Source organism: Somniosus microcephalus, chromosome 11 (genome assembly GCF_052327205.1).
Source record: "Somniosus microcephalus isolate GS21.2 chromosome 11, FLI_Smic_1.0, whole genome shotgun sequence".
Lineage (NCBI taxonomy): Eukaryota > Metazoa > Chordata > Chondrichthyes > Squaliformes > Somniosidae > Somniosus > Somniosus microcephalus.
Genome location: NC_140997.1, coordinates 20140012 through 20154257, shown reverse-complemented (window position 1 = coordinate 20154257; position 14246 = coordinate 20140012). Strand labels below are relative to the sequence as shown.

Below are 14246 nucleotides of genomic sequence, written 5' to 3'. Positions count from 1 at the left end.
TATTACCCCTGTTTATAGTGGAATAGGTTAGAACAGCATATCTTAGGGCAGAAATTATAGTATTTAAGAGTGATGATGCCTAAACCCATCATTTGCATAGTTGTATCTTAGCTACGGTGGGTGCATCTTATACCCGCCCTCACTTCCGGCAGAATTCAGAGCAGAACTTAAATGGGCCATAAAATCAGCAGGCCCTCTCTCATCCTCAAATTCTGACTCCACCAGATAGATCCGCTGTGTATACACCACACCAAACCATCGGAGTGTTTCAGCCCAAGTCTTCCTGCATAACAGAAGTATTAACACGCCTTTTCACTTTCAAATGTGAAGTACTTTCTTCAAATTAGCCGGTCCAGAATTAACTTGGATATGTGTACATAATACTGTAACACTTCATTTACACATAGCTTAACTTTTCCGGGTCGGGATTGCATTGGTCTCTTAGAAGGAGCAGAGAGTTATACAAATTATTCCTGCTCTCTCTCTGAGGAGAAGGGAAACCAGACTAAGTTAATGAACAAAAGCAACTGTAAATCAGCACGCTTCACTAGACATCTCAATGTGGCTTCAAACCGGCTCCAACATAGCTGCAGATCCTTTTCATGCATCAGTGTGAATGTGGCTCAATACCTGCTTAATATGACTAGTTTCAGTCAACTGTTCTTCAGTACTTACTATCTTCGTGAGTCTGAACAAGCTTGGGTGGACTCTTGGGACCATCGCCAGGTGTTGTAAAACACAATACGGATGTGTAGTATTTTGCAAATTTGCTGAGGCCTGTAAGGAGTCCTTCGTGGCGTGTTCCGTGGAAATCAGGGGTGATGGTCACCATTGTAACGGCATTTGGTGAGTCCACATTCCAAGTAAGGAGCTGATGAGAAAAGGTTAGAAGTATTATGAATAGGGAAGTTCTGTAAAAATACTTAAAAAATAAATTAACAATTTCAAAACAGAATATTTCTTATTCTTTTTCCCCCTCCAATTTTCTCCCCTGCTTTCGTCAAGATGAGATATGATTCTACAGCTGCCAGTGGCTCTCCAGCACTTTACCTTTGTGGCCACTTCATGTGCATATCAACAGAGTATTCAATGTTAGGCATTACAATCAAGCCCAGTCTTTCCTTCATCCTACATCCACAGTTGCACTTTCCAGCAGGGGGCACTGAGTAACCAGTTGATTTCCCCCCTCCTTATCCCAGGGGTGCAAAGGCCCCTAATGCCACTCTGGATGACCAGGGATCAAAGGTGCATCCTGATTTGCTTGTTTCAGTACTACATTTGACAATACATTTACCCAAAAGAAAGATTTCAGCGGTATATTTTTATTTTTAAAACCACATCGTACTTTATTCAATTTTTTAATTTTTAATTTTGTTTTATTACCTTGTAGCCTTGGTTGATACCATTTATGAACTGCTGAGGCGGAGGATCCCATGTAAACTTGATAGCAGTGGAGTTCACGGCTTCCACTGCCACGTTCTGTGGGGGTGCTGTTGGCACTGCACACAACCAGAACAGCCAGTCACATTCGTTTTCACCAATGGGTATAACCAACACAAATATGCCTGATGACAGTTAATAAGCTTTGCAAATTCTTTCTTAATATGAACCACAGATGCAAACCAGTCTTTAAATGCTCCACAATCCTTGCAGTCTAAAACTAGCATTTTCCATTCTGCAAGGTTCTGTGATCAAGCAACAATGGGGTCTGAACCATCAGAGCTGCTGTTTACTTAAAAGCAATTAGACTTTCTGGCCTTAATTAGGCCTCACTCAACTGTAGCAGAATAATACCAATGACACAGGAGATCCGCTAACATGCTTTTTATACCGAATGACACATTTTATTGAAGGAATCATATAGCATGGAAGCTAGTGGTAGTGGTGCAGGTTGATTGGCCCTTCCTTTGTGGGGAAATCTGTCTGAAAGTCTCACTCTGCACATCAGCCAAAAAGACACTCAGATATGGAAATGCCGTTGAACAATCAAAGTCCAACAGTCCAAACTATACTGAAACTTGTTTTCTTCTAACATGTTAGTATGCAGAGTAAAACTTAAAGGGCCAGAAATTCCAAGCCAGAAGCGTGAGTACGGTCGGCTTACTCACGCTTCTGGCCGTTGGAAATGCCGGCGTTCAGCATGAACAGCGCATGCGGGGAACGCCGGCATTTCCAGACCTCGAGCGCGTGCGACTGCACAGGCAGCGCTTGCGCAGTGAACTTCGTGGATTTCATTCATGAAATCCGTGAGGGTAAGTCCTTAGAAGTTACACGTGAAAAAAGCAAGTGTAAAGTTGTTCATTGGCTGCGGAGGAAGGTATATTTTATCGTGGAGCTTTTGAAATGCAATATTTTTGTTTGGGAAAGGGAGGGAAGTTATTTTAAGAAATTTTAAGTAAGTTTTAAAGTTTAAATTTTTTTAATTTTTTTTTAAAGGGTTTTCAGAATGGTAGGTAGAAGGAGCAATTGTGGCTGTGTGAATGGAATGTGCGAATGAGTTATGTATGTATGTCCACATATATTCCTTTACGTATATGTATGTATGTTTTATATTCCTTTACTAATGTGTATGAATGTATGTTTTTAATTATGATTTTCCAATAAGTTACTTTCTCGGAAAGTCATAATTAAATAATACATTCATACACATAAATAAAGGAATATATACATAACACGCAAAGGAATATATACAGACATACATACTTTTAGAAGCTCCACGATAAGAAATATCTTCCTCCGCAGCCTGTGGAGCAACTGTACCCATGCTTTTTTCATGTGTAAGTTGTAATGACTGGACCTCACTGAAAGCATTAATGAAAGCGGCGAATTATACTGCGCACGCGCTGCCTGTGCAGTCGCACGCGTTCTGCCTCTGAACCCCTTCGTTCAGAGGACAGGAAATGCCGGTTTTCCCCACATGCACTGTGAATGCTGAAAACCGGCATTTCATCCAGCCAGATGCGTAAGTACCCCGACCGTACTAGCGCATTTGGAAGGGAATTACTGGGCCAACATTTTACATGTCAATAAAATAAAAAATTTAACAATTGCACGACTTGCCCCCTCGCATCTGCGACTGAGGGCCCAAGGAGGTGCATTGCGCAAGAGGTCATCATCGTACGTATCCTCACACTGTTCCCTTTGGGGAACTGTATGAAGTGGTGGAAGGATTTATGGCCGTGATTAACGCTCATTCCGTGACCGTAACCATCTTTGAACCAGCCATTAGGGTGGTTAGTCCTATGGCGGGAGGGTTTTACGGGCTCCCACAACCCATCTGAGGGGGGGGGGGGCCACCAACACCCACGGACGCAAGTATTCCGCTGGATGTCCACCCAGAATTTAAAGTTGGAGCTCCGACTCCACTTGCCGGGACTGTCTGGAGTGGGGTTCAAAACCCTACTCCTTCTGGCCCAGTGGCGGGGATGCTTACTGCTACGCAAAAGGCCCACTCCGCACAAAAGGTGACACCCATACGTTTCCTGCGCCTTTTCCCTCCCCGTGACTGGAGCCCTATGCTGCCATTTCACATTGCTAATTGGATTGGGCCTTTGTCATAGCGGTAGGATCCCCGCCGCTGGGCCAGATCAGGGTAGGGTTTCGAACCCCGCTCCAGACAGTCCCGGCAAGTGGAGTCGGAGCTCCGGCTCTAAATTCTGGGTTGACATCCAGTGGGATATTTGCGTCCGTGGGTGTGGGTGGCCCCCCCTCCTTGTATAGCTTGTGGGAGCCCGTAAAACCCTCCCGCCATAGGACTAACCGCCCTAATGGCTGGTTCAAAGATGGTTACGGTCACGGAATGAGCGTTAATCATGGCCATAAATCCTTCCACCACTTCATACAGTTCCCCAAAGGGAACAGTGTGAAGACACGTATGACGATGACATTGCTAAATAAATAAATAGAATTAAAAAAATTCTTTTAGGGCTTTTAAAAGTCTTTAAATTGCTTTAATTCTCTTTAAAACTACTTCAGATTACTCAAAATAATGTAAACATTTTAAAAAGTTTATAAAAGTTACCAAAACCTTCAAAAAAGTTCCAGAAACCTATTTAAACTGCTGCTTTGCATGTAAAAATCCTTAGCAGCTTGACAGAAACATTGGGGGCGTGTCCAGTGAAACTGAGACCTCAAGGGGCGTGTCTCACTTACACTGCACGTTCCTGGCTTCGCGCTGGCTGCACTCCTGGGCGGCGTGACGTCATACGCTGCCCGGGAATGTGCTTTCTATTTCTGCAAGTTCAGGCGTCCCAGAAGCTGATCGGCACGAGCGCGGGGTAAGTGCAAATACGGGGCTTGCACGTGCTGCAAGCCCCGTTCTGGAATTTCTGGGCCAAAATGTTATCTAAGAACAAGAATTTTTTTATAAATGATTTGTGGTAATGCTGGCACATGGGATGATGGGGCTCAGGGTCACACCCACAACTAGTTCCCAGTCATGTCTGTGTTAAAGAGGTGACTAAACATCATCACATGGAAAGACGGAAAATCAGAGGTGAGTCACCACATGTTCTTGTATACATTCAAGCAGAATGTATCAAAGATGCCATTAGTGTGATCTGCCTACATGTTGCCCATCCACTCCCTCAGCTGGGGAAATGGTACTGGCCAGAAGGACACCTAACCAAGGGGAGAAAATAAAAATAAACTTTCCTGAGCATGACTGCTGTCTGGCCCAATAAAACTATTCTGCAAATTATTGCAGAAGCTACTTGATCCACTAGTTTTAAGAGCTGTTCAGGACAATCAGGCAACTGAAGTTCAGACTTGAAATTTCATAACCCTAACTTACCACTTCGAGGGCACTGATGTAAATCTGGCACAAGAAATCCAACCCTTCATTATCACAAGGTTTTTTTTGATGGCTACTGCACATTCAGAAACTATGATTTCATATTAGTATACAATGGAGTAGCGACAGAGTTGCCAGATAGAACAATCGTATGAAGGAAATGGCTGCAGTGAGACTGAAAAGATCATAGAAACATAGAACATAGAAAAATAGGAGCAGGAGAAGGCCATTCGGCCCTTCGAGCCTGCTCCGCCATTCAATATGATCATGGCTGATCCTCTATCTCAATACCATATTCCTGCTCTCTCCCCATACCCCTTGATGCCTTTTGTGTCTAGAAATTTATCTCCTCCTTAAATATATTCAGTGACTTGGCCTCCACAGCCTTCTGTGGTAGAAAATTCCACAGGTTCACCACCCTCTGAGTGAAGAAATTTCTCATCTCAGTCCTAAATATCCTACCCTGTATCCTGAGACTGTGATCCCTCGTTCTAGACCCCCCAGCCAGGGGAAATATCCTCCCTGCATCCAGTCTGTTATCATTCCTCCCTTTAATGACAAACCGCATGAAAAAAAATCAAGCTGACTGGAAAAAAATGATGGAATTAGTGTTTGGAGCTGATGGGGGGAGAGTTGGGTTTTAAAATAAGTTACTCAAAGCTAGTTTTTTTCAAATTATTATTCATGTTGTTGCCACAGGTAAAACAATCTTTTGGTCTTAAAGCAGTTGCTCATGGATTTGGTCGTCGCCTCAGATACAAATGTTAATTTGCATTACCATAATAGTGTTAGGATCCTGGAGCCCATGAGAACTTTTGGATTTACCCATTTTAACAAAAGTCCTGGTTTTCTTACCACTGGTAAATTCTTCTAACTGGTTCCCCTCCCTCAATTGAAATGTAAACATAAATGAAGCACATTGGAGTGTGATTTTCAGGCCTCTCACTCTGCCCCGTTGCTGGAAAGGAGCAGTGCACCCAAAGTGTGGTGCATCTGCCCAGGCCCACTGAAAATTCCTGGCCTAGCACTGGCAAAAGGGGAGGTGTGTTCCTGGCTGCAGGCCTCAGGGTCTTCTGGTTGCTTCTGGAGAGCAGCAGCAAGACTGCCCCAAGACCCCAAGATCGGCTGGTAAGTTTACAAAAATTAAATAGTTACCTTCTGGGGTCCTCTTTGGCCTGCTGCTGGACCCTCTCAAGCCCAACACTAGGTTCATAGTCGCCTCATGGCTACAAAGACAGGAGAAAGAAGTGGGAGGCCAGGACCGGCCTTTTTCTCTGACCTTTGTATCTGGGAAACGGGCGCTCCCCTCCCTGGGCACAAAGGTCAGCAAAATTGGCCCATAAAGTCTTGTGCCTGCCACATTTCAGATGTCATACTTCAATGTGTCAAAAGTATTTAAAAGAAGAAAGGCAATCTTTTCATGCTGGTTTTTCTGAACTTTATAATTTGGCCTTTTTCCTAGGATTCGAGAATTTGCAAGCAGTTGCCCATTGACAGAAACGTCCCATCGCAATTAGCCTCAGGATACGCCTATTTTGACCACAGGAAGTACCTGAGCAGAGGCTTTAAATAGGATTCGAGTGCAGGAGCAAGGATATCTTGCTGCAGTTGTACAGGGCCTTGGTGAGACCACACCATGAGTATTGTGTGTAGTTTTGGTCGCCTTATCTGAGGAAGGATGTTCTTGCCATGGAGAGAGTGCAGCGAAGATTCACCAGACTGATACCTGGGATGGCAGGAATGACGTATGAAGAGAGATTGGGTCGATTGGGCTTATATTCGCTAGAGTTTAGAAGAATGACAGGGGATCTCATTGAAACTTATAAAATTCTAACAGGACTAGACAGACTAGATGCAGGAAGGATGTTCCCGATGGCAGGGGAATCCAGAACCAGGGGTCACAGTCTAAGGATAAGGGGTAAGCCATTTAGGACAGAGATGAGGAGGAATTTCTTCACCCAGAGAGTGGTGAACCTGTGAAATTCTCTACTACAGAAGGCAGTTGAGGCCAACTTATCTATCTATCTATTTATCTATTTATATCTATCTATCTATATATATATAAATAAATGGTCCGTCTGTCTTTCCGGCTATACAATCAAAAGTTATAGAGCGTACCTACACATATGTTATATCAAAAGAAAGCTTATCATTAGGGGACTCTAATAGGCATATTTACTTTTTGGTCAGACAAAAATTGTTCCAACAGTATACAAAAAAGGTTCAAAAAACGGCAACATTCCGCTCATTAGCGTTGAGTGACGTGATGGTTGACCAATCGTACAGGGGATTAACCTGATGGTTGACCAATCGGTGCATCACGGGGGGCGTTTCATTGCGGGTGTGGGCGGGCCTAATCCTTCTGAGCTGAGGTGAGTGGCGGCCATCTTGATTCCTAACTCTTCATTTGTTTTTCCCACTTTGTGTGTGTGTGGAGGGGATTTTGGGAGCGAGTTGAGGTGGGGAAGGATTTCCCCGGCAACCGGGCCTCTCTCACAGCCTGTAGCCGCTCAGGAGGCGGGGGGGGGGGGAGGGAGGAGGGTTACCCCGGCAACCGGCGGCAAAGAGGGAAGCGAGCAGGTGAGCGGCGGCGTCTCTCTCTCCCCCCCCCCACCGCGTTTGTCTGCCGCCCGGCCAACCGGGTCCAAAGGCCCGCCACGTTAACGATGAGGAACCCCGGGCTCGCTTCGGAGCGATGGGCACCCGGCCTCCCGATGTCCGACTGACTCCGTTCTGGTACCGGAAAGGAGGGAGAGACAGGGGGAGGGAGAGGGAGGGAGGGAGAGGGGTGAGGAGAGGGGCAGGGAGGAAGAGGAGAGGGGAGGGAGGGAGAGAGAGTAAAGCAGGGAGAGACAGGGGCAGGGAGAGAGAGAGGGTGAGGGAGGGAAAGAATGAGGGGGTGGGACAGGGAGGGAGAGCTCGCCTTCTTCCTTCCTTCCTTCCTTCGCAGGGGTCGATCGGGCCAGGCCTGAGGCGCTCCTTCCCCCCCTCTCTCTCCAGGCTAATCCCGAACTAAATCCACCAGTCTCTCTCTCTTCCCCCCAGTCTCTCTCTTCTCCCCCCAGTCTCTCTCTCTCTCGTCTAACAACAACATGCCCTCAAAAAACCCTCGGCACCGCCGGGCACTCCAGCTAGTATATCTATATATATAAACGGATCGATCTGTCTGTCTGTCTGTCCTCGGGTGTGCGTCTGTCCGGCTATGCGCTCGAAAGTTACAGAGCGTACCTACGCGTGCGTTACGTCGAAAGAAAGCTCAGCGTTCCAAAACGATGGTAAGCGTATTTACGTTTCGGCCTGACAAAAATTGCGCCCGCGGTATCCGAAAAACCTTCAACATTCCGCTCATTAGCATCGCATTATCCGCTCATTAGCGACAGAGTGACCTCGAGGTCGACCAATCGTACGCCGGGTTGCTGGTGCGTGTGGCCGGGCCCTCCTACGGTCGAGTGACGGGACGATTGACCAATCCTACGCTTTGGTGACCTGACGGTCGACCAATCGGTTCGTGTGTGGGCGGGCCTTATCGTTCTGAACCGAGGTGAGTAACCGCCATCTTGCTTCCATTCTTTTTCCTGCTTTCTGGGTCTTTCTTTTCAAATATACATTTCCAGCAAAATAAAAGTGCTTTTATTAAATTGTTTTAAAAAAAAACTTCATTCATTTCTAAATATTTTCTCTAACCTGAAGATTCTTTTTCCTACCTTTCCCCGTTTTTGTTAGGCCTCAAAGCCTGGGCCTTTCTTGCCCAGCCAGGCCCGAGCTAGGTAACTGTCCCACGGCTTCTGCTAAGCTCCTCACCACCCCCCCCCGGTGTCACGTTACCCGGGGCAACGGCGTCAGCCACGAGGGTCACGAGGGTCAGGGTGCGCGCGCAGCAGGAGCAGCTGAGACGCGGCGTCTCTCTCTGTTCCCCGCTCGGCTCGGGCGGGGGGGGGCAGGGCTCTCGGGAGTGCGGATCTCGGGCGGGGCTTGGTGAGCGGGAAGGGTTACCCCGGCAACCGGGCCCGCCGGCCGTCTCTCACAGCCGCAATCGGCAGACTTCAAGCCGGCTCGGCCGGGGGGGGCGGGGTTCTCGGGAGTGCGGGGCGGGGCGGCCGGGGCTCAGAGAGCGGGGCTCTCGGGAGTGCGGGGCAGGCGGGGCTCTCGGGAGTGCGGGGCGGGGGCGGCTGGGGCTCGGAGAGCGGGGCTCTTGGGAGTGCGGGGGCGGGGCGGCGCGGCCGGTGCTCGGGAGGACGGGGGCTCGGGAGGGGGGGAAGGGTTACCCCGGCAACCGGGTGTGGCCGTCTCTCAGCCTCAAGCCGGCTCACGCCTGTTCTCGGGGCTTGGCTCCATTTGCGGCCGCGGGCCACTCGCCCTCTCTCTCTCCTTCCCTCTGTCTCTCTCTCTCCCCCTCCCCCTCCTCTCCCCCCCTCCTCTCCCCCCTTCTCTCGCCCCCCCTCCCCCCTTCTCTCCCCCGCTCCCCCCTTCTCACCCCCCTTCTCTCCCCCGCTCCCCCTTCTCTCCCCCCTCCCTCCTCGCCCCCCCTTCTCTCCCCCCTCCCCCCTCCCCCCCGCCCTCCCTCCTCCCCCTCCCTGCCCTCCCCCCTCCTGCCCTCCCCGCCCTCTCTTCCCCCCAGTCGCTCTCTCTCTTCCCCCCAGTCGCTCTCTCTCTTCCCCCCAGTCGCTCGCTCTCTTCCCCCCAGTCGCTCGCTCTCTTCCCCCCAGTCGCTCGCTCTCTTCCCCCCAGTCGCTCTCACTCTTCCCCCCAGTCGCTCTCTCTCTTCCCCCCAGTCGCTCTCTCTCTCTCTTCCAACAACAACATGCCCTCGAAAAAGCCTCGGCACCGCCGGGCACTTCAGCTAGTAAGAAAAGAGAGAGATTTGTCTCTCTGTCTGTCTGTCTGTCTGTCCGACTATACAATCAAAAGTTATAGAGCGTACCTACACGCATGTTATATCAAAAGAAAGCTTATTAGGGGAGTCTAATAGGTGAATTTACTTTTTGGTCAGACAAAAATTGTTCTGACAGTATACAAAAAAGTTCAAAAAACGGCACAATTCCGCTCATTAGCGTTGAGTGACGTGATGGTTGACCAATCGGTGCATCACGGGGGGGGGGTTCATTGTGTGTGTGGGCGGGCTTAATCCTTCTGAGCTGAGGTGAGTGGCCGCCATCTTGATTTCTAACTATTGATTTATTTTTCCCACTTTCTGTGTGTTTATTTTTACCACTTTCTGTGTGTGTGGAGGGGAAATTGTTTTAAAAAAAAGTAAATTAATTTGTAAATATTTTTTCTAAGCTGCTTAATTTTCCTACCTTTCACCCTTTTTTTTCCTCTTGACTCGCTGCCTCCGCCGGGCGCCGCAACCTTGGAGGGTTACCCCACCTGCAAGCCTCGAAGCCTCGGCCTCTCCTCGCCAGCCACGCCCGAGCTAGGCACCGCCCGTCCCGCTGGGCCTGCCCCGCGGTCGTCGCCACCTTGGTAAAGGCTGGCGGCGCGGGACTGAGCCGAGCGTGGCCATCTTAGTAAAGGCTGGCGGGGCGGGAGTCAGCGCGCGTGTCAACATCGGTGGCGGCCCGGAGCGCGACCTCAGCTAAGGTGAGTCCGGCCGGGCCTCACGCGGTAGGCCGTGCACCGGCCGGCTCTGAGGCGCTGATCCGCACACGGGAGCTTCGGCTCACCGTGTCCGGGCTCTGAGGAAAGGCACAGAGAGAGGGGGAGGGAGGGACAGAGATGAAATCAGGGAGAGACAGGGGGAGGGAGAGGAGAGGGGGAGGGAGAGGAGAGGAGAGGGGGAGGGAGAGGAGAGGAGAGGGGGAGGGAGAGGAGAGGGGGAGAGAGAGGAGAGGGGGTAGGGAGAGGAGAGGCGGGGGGAGGGAGAGGAGGGGGGAGGGAGAGGAGAGGAGGGGGAGGGAGAGGAGAGGAGGGGGGAGGGAGAGCAGGGAGGGAGGGAGAGGAGAGGGGGAGGGAGAGGAGAAGGGAGGGAGAGGAGAAGGGGAGGGAGAGGAGAGGGGGAGGGAGAGGAGAGGGGGAGGGAGAGGAGAGGGGGGGGGAGGGAGAGGAGAGGGGGAGGGAGGGAGAGGAGAGAGGGAGGGAGAGGGGGAGGGAGAGGAGAGGGGAAGGGAGGGAGAGGGGAGGGAGGGAGAGGAGAGGGGGGGAGGGAGAGGAGAGGGGAAGGGAGGGAGAGGGGGAGGGAGGGAGAGGAGAGGGGGAGGGAGGGGGAGGAGAGGGGGAGGGAGGGAGAGGAGAGGGGCAGGGAGGGTGAGGAGAGGGGCAGGGAGGGAGAGGAGAGGGGCAGGGAGGGAGAGGAGAGGGGAGGGAGGGAGAGTAAAGCAGGGAGAGACAGGGGCAGGGAGAGAGAGAGGGTGAGGGAGGGAAAGAGTGAGGGAGTGGGACAGGGAGGGAGAGCTCGCCTTCTTCCTTCCTTCCTCCGCAGGGGTCGATCGGGCCAGGCCGGAGGCGCTCCTTCCCCCCCTCTCTCTCCTGGCTAATCCCGAAATAAATCCAGCAGTCTCTCTCTCTTCCCCCGAGTCTCTCTCTTCTCCCCCCAGTCTCTCTCTCTCTCTCTTCCAACAACAACACGCCCTCAAAAAACCCTCGGCACCGCCAGGCACTCCAGCTAGTTAAATATATTCAAGAAGGAGTTAGATATATTTCTTAAGGCTAAAGAGATCAAGAGATATTGGGAGAAAGCAGGGACAGGGTACTGAATTTGGATGATCAGCCATGATCTCATTAAATGGCGGAACAGGCTCGAGGGGCCGAATGGCCTATTCCTGCTCCTATCTTCTATGTTTCTAAAGGGACAGGTCAGATTAAACACAGTTTCATTTTAGCAGCTCCAGATATCAGATTACTGGGACAAATGCCGCAGGAGATCAGGTTTTAAAAAGAAAGATGTTAGTTATGCAATCTCTGCAGTGATAGGTCTTACTCCCAGGGCTCCTGGAAATTTAAATTCACCAGCCATGCTGCTGATGAGTTTCATCAATCCTCAGTGAATCTGTTCTGTGGGACAAATGAAACATAAAACAAAGATGGGGCAGTTTGAGTTATTTATAATACTGTTGCATTTCACCACAAGTGAAGGAAAAGTTCCCACTAAAGAATTTTTTTTCCTTTTGATTGAGCAAGGACTGACATCCATGTCAAAGAGATCAGATGCCTGGGGCTCATTTTGTTACTGCCTAGTTGAAACAGCTGTAAACAGGACAATGGCAGCCCCTGAGGGGAAGAATGTCAGGGAATAAGGAAAGGCTTAATTTTAAAAAAGCAAATCTTTGAAAGTGATTTTCTCACCTCCCTGCAGCGTGTACTCAGTTGCTGCCCTGCTGTGTGCACCAAGACCAGCGCTGTTGTACGCCGCAACTTGGATTTCATATTGGGTCCAAATGATGAGGTCTTGAAGTAGGCAATAGGTCACTTCAGGGCTAGTGATGTTCTTAAACTGGAATCCACCTGGAAGGCCTGCAAGTCGATACCTACAAAAGAAAAAAAGACTGAAACTCAAAGTGTTATCATGGGAATTGCAGTGGGATTGGATCCACTTCATCATATATACAAACAAAGCAATGAATAATGTTCACGTGATATGATACAGATATATAACTTTAAAGAAATATAAATGGTTGCAACACACTGTATAGAACTTGTGACAAAAATGAGGACCAATGTCTTTTAAGTTTTTATGTTTTCTAATACACACCTCTGCTTTAACACTTTGAAAGTTTGTTAATATTCCTTTCTATTTTGGAGGATATTACTAAAAATATCAAAATATCACAAAATATTGAGATGTTCATTGTCCACAGTCTGGGGCTATTTTGTCTATATGGTCCCTGAAGCAATAATTAATAAAACATAAATGATAATAGTGATAGAAAAAACAAAAGAGAGGTGGATTAAGATCATCTTAAAATACCACATAAATGACATATACATGGCATGGATACAAAAGTTGCACCCAGAATTTTTACATTGGGACTGGGCATAAACTGATCACCTGTGCCACTGAACAAGTCACAAAATCTTGTATTACATAGGATATACGGCACTGAAACAGGCCATTCAGCCCAACCAGTCCATGCCGGCATTTATGCTCCTCAAGAGCCTCCTCCCGTCTTTCCTCATCTAAATCTATCAGCATAACCCTCTATTCCCTTCTCCCTCATATGCTTGTCCAGCCTCCCCTTAAATGCATCTATACTATTCGCTTCAACCACTCCCTGTGGTAGCGAGTTCCACATTCTCACCACTCTCTGGGTAAAGAAGTTTCTCCTGAATTCCCTATTTGATTTCTTGGTGACTATCTTATATTGATGGCCTCTAGTTATGCTCTTCTCCACAAGTGGAAACACTCTCTCTGTATCCACTCTAGCAATATTTTTCATAATTTTAAAGACCTCTAATTAGGTCACCCCTCAGCCTTCTTTTTTCAAGAGAAAAGAGATCCAGCCTGTTCATCCTTTCCTGATAGGTATACCCTTGCATTTTTGGTATCATCCTTGTAAATCTTCTCTGCACCCTCTCCAGTGCCTCTATATCCTTTTGATAATATGGCGACCAGAGCTGTATGCAGTACTCTAACTGTGGTCAAACCAAGGTTCGATACAGGTTTAGCATAAATTCCCTACTTTTCAATTCTAAACCTCTAGAAATAAACCCTAGTGCTTGGTTTGCTTTTTTTATGGCCTTGCTAAGCTGTGTTGCAACCTTTAGTGATTTGTGTATTTGTACTCTGAGATCCCTTTGTTCCTCTACCCCACCCAGACTCGCACCCTCCAAGTGATAAGTGACCTCCCTATTCTTCCTACCAGAATGTAATACCTCACATTTATCTGTGTTGAACTTCATTTGCCAATTATATGCCCATTCTGCAAGTTTATTAGTGTCCTCCTGTAATTTGTTGCAGTCCTCCTTAGTATTGACTATCCCCCCCAATTAGGTGTCATCCACAATTTTAGAAATTCTGTTTTTGATTCCAAAGTCTAAATCATTAATATAAATTGTGAACAGCAGTGGTCCCAGAACTGATCCTTGTGGAACACCTTCTGCCACTGTGAATAGCTACCCTTTACTCCTACTCTCTGCTTTCTGTCCTGAAGCTAGCCAGCTATCCATTCTGCTACTTGTCCCTGACTCCGCATTCTCTGACCTTGTTCATCAGACTATTATGGGGTGCCTTATCGAAGGTCTTTAAAAAATCCAGATAAATTACATCTACTGCATTACCATTGTCTACTCTCTCTGTTACCTCTTCAAAAAATTCAATGAGGTTGGTCAAGCAAGACATTCCCTTTTGAAATTCATGCTGACTATTCATTATTATATTTTTGCTTTCTAGATGTTCTTCTATTTTCTCCTTGAGTAGGGATTCCATTATTTTTCCTACCACCGATGTGAAGTTGACTGGTCCATAATTCCCTGGACATGTTCTATCCCCTTCTTAAATATCGGTATTACGTTAGCTATC

The 14246-nt window shown here is 48.3% G+C and overlaps 1 protein-coding gene across 2 annotated transcripts in view; it reads right to left on the bottom strand.

Moving 5' to 3' along the window:
* Positions 1 to 14246, bottom strand: part of sdk1a (sidekick cell adhesion molecule 1a) — an 897759-nt gene that overhangs the window by 210678 nt on the left and 672835 nt on the right. For both annotated transcript variants that reach the window (XM_086000285.1, XM_086000286.1), the window contains 3 exons: positions 12074 to 12255; positions 1384 to 1499; positions 676 to 871 (listed from right to left, as the gene is read on the bottom strand). In XM_086000285.1, coding sequence (XP_085856411.1) covers positions 676 to 871; positions 1384 to 1499; positions 12074 to 12255 — 494 coding nt within the window. The remainder of the gene's footprint in view (positions 1 to 675; positions 872 to 1383; positions 1500 to 12073; positions 12256 to 14246) is intronic.